Source organism: Salarias fasciatus, chromosome 3 (genome assembly GCF_902148845.1).
Source record: "Salarias fasciatus chromosome 3, fSalaFa1.1, whole genome shotgun sequence".
NCBI classification, from domain to species: domain Eukaryota; kingdom Metazoa; phylum Chordata; class Actinopteri; order Blenniiformes; family Blenniidae; genus Salarias; species Salarias fasciatus.
Window position 1 is genome coordinate 16,043,542 of NC_043747.1, and position 11,251 is coordinate 16,054,792.

The following is an 11,251-nucleotide window of genomic DNA, read 5'->3' on the forward strand; positions in this document are numbered from 1 at the left end:
ACAGGAGCAGAACTCAGAAAGCTCATCATCACACGACTCGTCAACCTTCAGCTCGGTTTCCTCTGCAAATTTGCACCTGTTGTCTGGTTTTTACACTCTGTTGAATTCACAAAGCTAAAACTTGACATGAAGAAATTTGTTAAATAATGGAGTTTAAAAAAAGATGATTATTAAAAAAGTCAAGTGAAACTATATAAATAAATGTGGTGATGATATTTCTGTTTACTTTAGAAGTTATTATACGCTGTATGCTGTGATTCTGATCTGGGAAACATGAAAGACATTCATAGCCAGTCTGCTCATCTTGTCTCTTTATTCATTCTGACAGTTTAACATGATCCTGTACATCCTTGAAAAATGTCACCATGTAGAATTAAGAGTAAAATATTCAGAATCAATAAAAACCTTCATCAGTCAAAACATTTTCGACAAACATGTGACATGATTTTATCGACTCAACCTTTGTTGCAGGCGCAAGTTTCAACATTTTTTGTTTTCAGCCTTTAATATATGTCTTTAAAGCATGTCGTATCAGACTGAACTCAAATATTCAGCTTTAAAATTCTCAGCATGAAAAGTCACAAACATGATGAAGATGATGCCACAACTCAACTGAAGGAAATTTAACATCATTAAGAGAACAAACACACAACAGTCATCACATGTTTTTTTTAAACAGATCTCATGTCACGAACTTAATCTGGTTAAAACTGACTTTTTTCCAGTGTCATGTTTACATCTCACTATAATCAAAAATGAAAAGATTATTCACACTTACATTTCACATGTTCTCAAAATGAACATAAGGACATTTTAATGTTTTCTCATCCAAATAATCACTTAACGGTCATGAAACAAATCTAAAGTGATCATAACAGTATTTACAGTGATCAGATCAGGACTACATGATCAAATAAAAATATCTCTGTGCTCTGATAATTTCACCCATTTTACCGAACAGACAGTGTCATGATGTTTGGAAAGTTATTTGAGATAAATGTGCATTGAGCAATGATACATGAAACAATTAACTTTTGATATTTTCCACTGAATGCTAAAAGTTCTCCACACTACACCTCATTTTCAGAACACAGTCATGATTACTTCAACCGGATGGAGTGCATTAGAGTTCCACCTGTTTGGATTTTGATAATGTGTTATAAACATGACTCTCGTTTGATGAGAGTTCAAGAAACATGTTCTTTCGGTTCAAGATACATGACAATAAATATTTTTCTTTGTGTTTTCTTAAGTGTAAGTTATTGTGATTAACTATCTGTACAGTAAATATATAATTCACTGAATTTCATGACACATTTGACAGAAAGATTCTATACAAAAATATGAAGCTGCCACTCTACACTCTCAGAATAAGTAACATAAATGGAAAGTCTCACTTCATGCAAAAGGACTTCTTAAGACTTTCTTCTGCCTGCTGAGATGTGATCTTTCTCCAAGTTTCAGGAATGTCAGCAGGCTTTGCATCACACTCTTTGGCAAAGTCATCATTATACTTGGTCATGATGTATTTCCAGTAGTCTGAAGCCTCAAGACTTCCATCTGGAAAAATATCCCAGTCAGGGAATATTTATTTGTACCTCTTGTAAAGATGATATTTATTGTTTGTTTGAGGGCAACGAAAGCAACCATCACTTTCAACAAGAGATGAGCAGATGCCAGTGGAAAGTTTCTCATTACACCTATAGTTATTCAGACACTGTGGTCAGTGTAATGAGGCCTTGTGTTGTGTATGAGCTTCTCCTCCAGCCTCACAGGGAACAGCACAGAATGGACACTGTTTGCCACATCCGATCACTCTCTGGAAAAGCTCATCCTGAGGCTGCATGTGGAGACTTCTTGATTTGTTTTTGAAAGTTGAGGTTTTGAACTTCTCTCTCAGAGTATTTTTCATGTCATTCACAGAACTTGTGAGGTTCTGAGCAAACTTGTTCTGGTCAGCATTGTTCAGGAACATAAGTGCTCCAGGTGCATCCTGGGAAATTACCAGTTTATCACCAAGCTCTTTACAGATGTCCTCCACTAAAGTTTTCACATTCTCTCTGTTTAGTGTTTTGGCCTTTTCAATGGCTTCATTTATGTGGCTGACACTTGTCTCAAGATGTTGATTCTCAAACTCAGATGTTTTGGAGGAACTTGAAAAATCTTCCTACATTTTTTGAAGGATCCACTTCTTCACGAAGCTCTCATAGGAGGAAATGAAGCTCAAGTAATCATCAAAGCTTTGCTTTGAAAGCAGTTCCAGTAAATTGTAGCACTGGAAAGCGACTCGTGTGCTGAATTCCTTCTTCTTCAGCATTTCATCCACAATAGAAAGACCCAGGTAACGATTGATGAAGTCTTCAACAGCAGGTTTCAAGCATTTGTTGACAAACTCTTCAGCTTTCTTCAGGCACTGATCTCATCCATGAAACACATCCTTGAAATCAGCACAAAACTTTGTCTTGTATTTTATCAGATATCTGTGAGGATCGTTTTCTTCTAGGAAATCTTGGTGCATTTTCTGAAACTTTCTGGCTGCGAATCCACAGATGTGCAGTTTCAGAGAAACTTCAAACTGTGTGTCCTTCTGAAGATCTTCATTCTTTTCCAGACGCTGGTCAATGATCTGGAGTATCTCTTCAATGTAAGTGTCGTGGTAATTGCATTTTTGGTTTTGCTTATTATTCACGTATTTTTCACAAGTGTCGATGATCAAATCAGCACTTTTTTGTGCAACTTTAGTGTGAGTTTCAACATTGAACAAATTGAAATGTCTTTCTTTAATTTTGTTTAGAAATCCCTCTGGTTTATATCTAAAGGGCTCCCTCCCACAATCTTCCAGCCTTGTTTTGAATAATATTTCATGTGCATAACTTCCCCTGTGTGCCAGATTTTCTCTCAGATGCCGAGAAACATCTCCAAACACATCTGTAATATGTTGTTTAGGAAACTTCAGTTTGCTCAGTGTTTGATGAAACATGTTGTCAAATTCTTCATCCAGCTCTTCATCACTCATCTGAACCTTTCTCTTTCGACATTCAACAATCAGCTCACACACTGCTTTTTCAATTTCTTTTGTGTGATTATCTTTAATTCTGTCGAGCTCTGCCATCCCCTGTTTGATGTCCACTGCTGCTTGAAGCTGATCAAGTACATACCTCTCAGTTTGGTTTCGAAGGCTTTTTGCACTGTTTGCAAACTCTTCTTTGTGTCCAACAACCAGGTAGACATGACCATCTGTTTGCTTGAAATACTGAGTTACTTTGTCAAGTAGTTTTGACTCCCAGTCAGACATCACTGTGACAGCTTCAGTTTTTAACTGACTGTGAAATTGTTTCAAGTCAGATATTTGTGATTGTGCAGCAAGGGTACCAAAACTACAAATCTTGGTTTCTGCATTTGTGACCCAGTTGAACATTTCTTTTTTGAATTCCCATTCCCATTTGTTGAATTCTGTGCAGAGTCTCATGTAGGCGTCAGCTACGAGGCTGTTTCTGAAGCTGAAGAGAAAGTTTTCATGCTTCACTGCATTCCACAGACTTGTCATCCACTCTTTAAACTCCAACACTTTGTTAACAGATGAATCTCTGTTTCTCAGGAGCTGGATGATCTTTTTCTTGAGCTCATAAACAGCCTCGCTGTAGCCTGTGTTGACTGGTGCCATTGGAGGGTTTCCAGTCCAGAGACCAGGAATGTAGCAGCTCCCAGTGTCAGGATCATACGCCATCACATCAGTGAAGCTCTTGTTCTGCTCTTTCTTTTCCACTCTGGCTGCTGCCTGGGTCATCTCATCCAGCTGTTCAAAGAGTAGCTTCCGATCTCTTAAGTTCTTCTCGTGGGCTGAAACATCAGACACGTTCTGGTGAACAAAGTAACATTGTGGCTTTCTGCCCACTTCCTTCATCCGGAGGAAAGCATGCACGACTATCTGGAGGATGTCCTTCATTTCTGTTGAATTCTCCATTGCAATATTGATAATGGTGATGTCGCTCAGCCCCACAACAAGTGTTGCCAGTTCATTGTCATGTTCATAGCTGTTGTCCAGCTGGGTGAGTTCTGGTGACCTCAAGCCTTCAGTGTCAATGATCATCATGAAGTCACAGTTGAGCTCTTTTTGGAGCTCTTCATCAATTTTGATGAGCAGCATGAAGGCACCACGAGTGCATCGACCACTGCTGACTGCAAACTGCACTCCAAACATGGTGTTCAGGAGAGTGGACTTTCCTGTGCTCTGAACTCCCAGAACTGTAACAACCAGGATCCTGTTCTTAGAACCCACCAAGACATTGAGCTGAGAGAGAACATCACTGACCCAGCTCAGAGGGATGTTGGAAGCATCTCCATCTACAAGCTCCAGTGGAAGTCCATCAAGTAGCAGCTGTGCACCGAGTTTGGGCAGATGTTTTAACTGCTGGTGTGATGGATCTGTTATTTTTAGAGCTCGTGAAGCTTCATAGATTTGACCCATTTCACGGAAGAAGTGTTCAGTGCCCAGTGAACTGTTGGAAAGCAGATGGTCAATTTCTTTGATCTCTGCATTGTTCTCAGACTTCTTGCACTTTTCTTTGTACAGCTCCCTCAGTTCAGACAGTTTTACACGAGACATGTCATCAAGGTTAATTCGCATCCACTTCAGAAAAAAGTCTCTCTCTAAACTGTCGCTTGATATTGCACTGATAAAGGATGTCATTGCTGTAGAAATGTCATGAGAGTTTTGTTTCTTCCGCAGGTTATTTATCTGCAGCTGAAGGTCACTTTTGTACTTCTCAATGTTTTCAGATCCAACATTTCGAAGTCGAACTTCTTCCTTCTCTAAGGAAGTCAAGTCTTTCCATATCTGACCTTGCAATGGCAGCTGATCTTCTTTGTACTTCAGGATGTCTTGAATTTCAGCAGTGATGGCATCTGCTTTTTTCCTTCCAGTCTGGCACTGTGGAGAGTCTTCATCCACCAAGATTCCCAGGTTATGGGCAACCTCAGCCATCTGCTCAATTCGCATCTTCATCTTTGTTTTCTCAACTACATGAGTAACTGCTTCTCTCAGATGTTTGACGAAGTTTGCTTCATTGATGTCTGTTGTCTTCAAAATTATGTTGTTATTTGTCAAGAACATGTCAGTTGCTATTTGTTCAAGAGCATCAAGACTAAAGTAAAACTAAACTAAACTAAACTAAACTAAAACAAACCAAACTAAAGTAAACCAAACCAAACTACAGTAAACCAAACTACAGTAAACCAAACTAAACCAAACTAAACCAAACCAAACTAAACTAAACTAAACTAAACTAAATTAAATTAAACTAAACCAAACCAAATTACACTAAACAAAATTAAACTAAACCAAACTAAATTAAACTAAACTAAACTATACTAACTAAATACTAGTTTAAACAGTTAAGTATCCACAAAGCTGCCCCAGGAGCTAGAATGCTGTGGGAAGTACGGTGCACTGAGCCCTGTCCTCTAATGTCTGAATGTTATTCCCTTTAGTCCGTTCATTGCTTTTCACCTGCTGTCCCCCCCTTCGAGGGGGAGTCTTCTCCAGTTTCAGTTGCTGACTCCACTATTACGAAGGCCTATGAACAAGCTCCGTCCGGACCGGGAGGACACCCCTGTTGGTCCTGCCCGTGGACTGGCTTCGGTTCTACTGCTGGGATCCGTGGTTCTTGTGCTGGACCGTCCAACGAACTGTCCTCAACATTGTCCTAGGCTTTACTTCTTATTGTCCCATGCTAGCTGTTGCCAAAGCTGTCCGTCCCTGGGAGAGGGATCCCTCCATACTGTGGTTCTCCCCAAGATTTCTTCTTTTCCCACTGGGTTTTTGGAGTTTTTTCTTGCCGGATGTGAGGGTCGAAGGCGGTGGTTGCTTCGTTCTGTCTCGTTACTGTAAATATTGACATATTACCATTATGCTTATTCACTGTTTTTACTTTTACCGACCAATGTAACATCTTGAAGCCCTCTGAGGCAACTGTTGTTGTGATACTGGGCTATACAAAAATAAATTGATTGATTGATTGATTGATTAAAGTTCCTGCTCTTGTGGTTTCCCACTAAGAATATCTCTGACTTGCTGTGCAGGTTGGTCAGTAGTTTACACTCAGGGTTGAGATTATCAAAGAAAACAAAGACTGCTGCAGATGTTTGACACAAAAAAGAGAACTCTGTTTGGAAAGAGGCAATGTCTCCTCTGAGGTTAGCTAAAGCCACTGGGTGGCTGAAAATATCCATGTTTTCATTGCCACAAGGAAGGTACCAAGTTATCTCAGTCAGTCCATTGGATATTCTTCGTGGACTGTCTCCACAGTCCATGTTGTGGTGAACAAAGGTGTCATGGTACTGCTGAGAGCTGCTCAGGAGCTTGTTGAGGATCTCTGACTTGGACAAAGAGCACTCACCCAGTCTCACAAAAGAGATCATTGGTAGTTCAGACACAACAATTCTGTCTTCAATGAAACCTTTGGATTCAGAGAGTGATTTGGGTCTGTATTTTTTAACAGTGTCTCTCAAAGCCCACACCATCAATGTGCTCTGATTTTTATCACAATCGGGAAGCAGCAGAGGCACAGAAAACTGACACATGGACATTTTGAGAGCTAATTCCTGCTGCACAAAACCATCAGAGCACAGAAAGAGAGCAGTGATTATGTCGAGGGGGTTCAACATATTGGCTGACTTCAACCTGGAAACCAGTGTTTTTAGATCTAAACCAGAATTCTCTGACACATCGCGTTTACATGTTGAAGTGTATGTCACATTTCTGGCTGTTACATTCGCTATTATTAGTTTTTTTAAAAAAAATACCAAGGAAGGTCTGATTTACACTTGGGAGGTTGATCATCAGTGGTCTTCTTGTCAATCTGAAGTATCTTACTGAGTGATAGTTTCTGTGTGTGGAACTGCTCCAGTCCCAGATCCTCCAGAAAGCTCTCCAGCTGGGTCTCTGTGGACATAAATTATAAGGTCAAAATTCATGGAAATGTGCAAGTCGTTTTCCATTTGAAGACTGATGTCTTGAGCCTGGAAGTTGTTTATTAATTCAACAAAGTAAATTGCTTTTTTTTTTTTTTTAATGAACTCAACCCTTGTTCACTTTTGCTGAGAAGACTTGATGCTGTTTATGTGTTATTTCAGTAAATGAAGTTTCTGTGTTAGATTAAAAGTAATTCAGGCGTGATTGGACGACTTTTTTGGTGGAGCAGATTCAGTCTATCTCACTGTGACTGTGTTACAGAGTTCCCGGGCCTCATTTATCAACCATGCATAAACACAGATGTGTACATTACAAATGTGTTAGAACATTTCCACGCTAACTATGGGATTCTTCAAGTGGTGTTTATGCTTATGAATATTTATCAATATGAGCACAACTGTGTTCATGCTTCCACACATGATCTTATGGTCGAACAGTGAATCTACAAAGAGAAAGCATAAAGAGAGTTAAAGCAGGTGCAAACACCAAATATTTCCTCCGTTTGCTTGAATTAAAAATGTTCAATCCATCATTTCTTCGAGATATAAACTGATGCTTAGTGTATCTTGTGAAAGGTTTTAAACAAAGCTTAGACAGCTGGTTGAAATGTATCTCAGTGCTCACCCAAGTTTCGCCCAAAGGAAACGAGTTTTCAAAGTGCAGCTGATCTGATTGCTGTGAGCACAGAGCAGCGTCTCAGGTACTAAATGCAACGATTAATTATTTTTTTTGTCCATGGGTTCTACCAGGTGCTGTGTTTTCACTAATGTGGTGAAAAAGCCTTTATAATCATCACCAAATGATATGATTACTGATTGATCAGATCTCACCTGTCATGTATGAAACTGGGATTGATTTCCCTGTAATGACATTTTTGTTAAATATTAACGGATTTATACCTTGATTTCTGTACTATATTGGGGTGAGAGACATGAAGAACCGAGGCCATCCCAGAATGCATCCTGCTCCTGTCCACCCTGGGATTTCTGGCAGAGATTTCGATGTCAAACCTTAATTTTTTCTGGCGATCTCTCCTCTGGGCCAACAGCATTAACTGCAATGTACTTGTGCACCTTATTCTTGGCGGCATTTCTCGTTCTGTTGAATTTCCCTACATTAAATGTACCAATCAATGTTTTTTATGATTTGTGTCAACCTCAGAGACGCATTTTTCAGTTTGAGAAAAGTTCCTCTTTTTCCTCTTTTTGTTATGATTATGAAAAGTGAGAGGGAAAAATCAGTAATTATGTGTGTTGTTGCCATTTGCTTAATTGGAGATATTTATAAGGGCAAATTATCCTGAAAGTGCACAAACACTGAATAAGAACAAGTGGGATTTATCAGCACTGATAAGTTATTGATGTGTGCACAACCCACATGTGCATCTTTGATAAATACAGATTTTTAGAGGTTACTAAGGACTCTGACTCCTGACCTGTAAGAAAGTCGATGTGTGTCACAGACTGGACTTTTTTTTTTTCTTTCAGAACAGAGTTTTGCTCTTTAACTAATAATAATTGTCCACATATATTCTTCTGTGCATTAAATAAAAACTTTATTTTTTATTTTACAAATATTTATTTAGAATTTATTTTTGATTCTGAAGTAGGGGTATAACAATACATGTATTTGTACCACTTATTGACCACGTTGCGGGTACGCGCAGGTCGCGGTGGTAAACACATGCGCCAGAGCGCCACAGCAAACAAAACATGACGAACGCTGACTCTGAAACTGTGTGGAGCCAGCAGGCTGTAGTGGAGTGCAGTAACAGGGCTTCATGCTGGAACTGTTGTTGCTGCACTTTACTTGTGGAAAAGTTTTGCTAATAGCTGTGTCCAAGGATTTTTTTTTTTTTTTTAAATAATATTTCATACATTTGTTGTTTGAGAATTTTATTTAACTTATTATCAGGTAGCACTTTGCATTTATTTCATTTTCCTGTTTGTATAACAGAAAGTTATTACAGTAATTTGTTGTTTACAAATAATAAACACCCAAATGAACAACAAGAAAGTTTAAGTTTTACATTTTGTTCCTGTACCGTATCGAACCGAACCGTGACCTCAGAACCGAGGTACGAATCAAACCAAGAGTGTATCGTTAAACCCCAATTCAGAAGTGTATTCATACTGCTGGAACAATTTTGTTCCTCTTCTGTTGTAAATCTATCAATAAATTAAAAAAAAAAAAAAATACATTATACATTATACCGCTGGTATAATGTGTGTGTATATATATATATATATATATATATATATATATACATACATTATACCAGCGGTATTGTGTCTGTCTCCTTCAAGCCCGGGTCCTCTACCAGAGGCCTGAGAGCTTGAAGGTTCTGCGCAGGATCTTTGCTGTTCCCAGGAGGATTGCGCTCTTTTGAACAGAGTGCTCAGATGTTGTTCCTGGTATCTGCTGGAGCCATTCAATGAGATTTCATTTTCAATGAAAAATGAGCCGTTTTTCCTTTTTTTTTTTTTTTTGTTTTTAAAATGAAAACAAATAAATGAAAATTGGTTTGTTTTTCAATATCCCGTTTGTTAAGACAGATCAAATCAAAGAAAGTTGAAATGCAGCCACAGAGCAGACTTTAATGTGATTTTTCAATTTCTTCGATCTCCGTGACCCGGAAGTTCTATCGTCTGTGTTTTGGTTTTTGCCCGGCAGGACAGTGGGCGGGTCACGTCAACCTGTGGGTCAGTTTCCACAATTCCAAAGTAATAATTCATCTCCATTATTAACCATTGGAAGAATGAGGAAAAGAATACATGAAAAAAAAACTCCCTGACTCCCTTCAGAGCGACAGAGCGACAGAGCGACGTATAATGAAACTTACCAAAACTCAATGAGATTTTATTCTGGTGTAAACTATCCAACCTGGGGACAAAACGAATGATTTAAGATATTTGGTGACTTTGGAATTATTGCAGGACTGGCGATGCAGATGAATGAATCGAATCAGAGTTTGGGTCTGAATGGAGGAAATACAGTTTATCCAGGAGCAATCCAGTTATTGAGGATTAACCTCTCGCTATCTGCAATGCTCAGTTTAGGAGTTCTGACTTTTCTCTTTCACTGTTATATAGTCAATATATTTCACGTATGTCTCCATCTCTGACAGCTGAGAGGGGATTTTTTTTTTTTTAAGCAGCAGCACCAGCCAATCAGGAAGCTTTATTTCGAGGGTGTGGACAGGTCAGCTCGGAGCTGATCAGCTCCTCTCAGAGCTCCACACACCACAGGATTTGCGATCAGAAATATTAAACATGTTCATTATCTATGATTTCCCCTTCCGACGCCTCCCGAGAGGCTCCGACTGGAAGAAATGTCTCGAAACCCCCCACACACTACACGAAGATCGGACCCGAACTCATTTGCATACTCCCGACAGTCGGACCTTGTCGGCTTTGGTCGGGAGGAGAAGATCGGGGCAAAATTCGGCCTGATCATTCTGTAGTAGTGTGAGCTGGCCTTAAACTGACCCACAGGTTGATGTGACCCTCCCACTTTCCCGCTGGCAAAAACCAAAACACAGACGATAGAACTTCCGGGTCACGGAGATCGAAGAAATTGAAAAATCACATTAAAGTCTTCTCTGTGGCCGTATTTCAACTTTCCTTTATTTGATCTGTCTTAACAAACGGGATATTGAAAAACAAAGCAATTTTCATTTATTTGTTTTCATTTTAAAAACAAAAAAAGGAAAAACGACTTATTTTTCAATATTTTGTTTTTTGATTCTTAATTGAATATCAATTGAACAAATGATACACGGATTCCATCCTCCCAGCTTGGGGGTTACTGCTCCCACTGTCCCAATCACTACTTGTATCACTGTTGCTGTCACACACACACACACACACACACACACACACACACACACACACATACATACATACATACATACATATTGAACCCCCTGCATTGTGGCCTTGATAAAATATTTCATAACACCAAGATTCTTTTTTTCTTCTTCAGCACTGATGCTTGGAGGAAGAATATTTCCAGACAGTCCTCGAGAGGAGCTCCAAAAGGGCTCCATCTGGGGATTTGCTGAAACATGGCCTCATAGCAGTGTGCTGTGACCTTTGACCTGTGTTGATCTTTTGCTTTCATTTGACCTCAACAGCAGAAACAGACCTGAAACTACAACTGTGAGGCCTCTGGAAACTATAAAATCAGAATCTGGTGGAATTATTCAGTAAGCTTCTCTCAAACAGGAAGTATAACTTTCTGTCAGAGATGTGAACACATCACACAAATCTCATCTTA

General features: G+C 39.2%; 2 protein-coding genes across 2 annotated transcripts; both read right to left on the minus strand.

Moving 5' to 3' along the window:
• Positions 1–289: 289 nt before the first annotated feature.
• On the minus strand, positions 290–5,270 carry LOC115383932 (interferon-induced very large GTPase 1-like). The gene has a single exon (XM_030086149.1). It carries the CDS (start codon positions 5,111–5,113, stop codon positions 2,420–2,422), a length of 2,694 nt encoding a protein of 897 aa, XP_029942009.1. The 5' UTR covers positions 5,114–5,270; the 3' UTR covers positions 290–2,419.
• Positions 5,271–5,905: 635 nt separating this feature from the next.
• Positions 5,906–6,692, minus strand: LOC115383938 (up-regulator of cell proliferation-like). The gene has a single exon (XM_030086160.1). The coding sequence runs from the start codon at positions 6,664–6,666 to the stop codon at positions 5,914–5,916; it is 753 nt and encodes a 250-aa protein (XP_029942020.1). The 5' UTR covers positions 6,667–6,692; the 3' UTR covers positions 5,906–5,913.
• Positions 6,693–11,251: the final 4,559 nt, after the last annotated feature.

What these genes read in the sequence shown, in the direction of transcription:
- LOC115383932 (XM_030086149.1), bottom strand. Translation starts at nt 5,113, where the DNA reads ATGTTCTTGACAAATAACAACATAATTTTGAAGACAACAGACATCAAT.
- LOC115383938 (XM_030086160.1), bottom strand. Translation starts at nt 6,666, where the DNA reads ATGTTGAACCCCCTCGACATAATCACTGCTCTCTTTCTGTGCTCTGAT.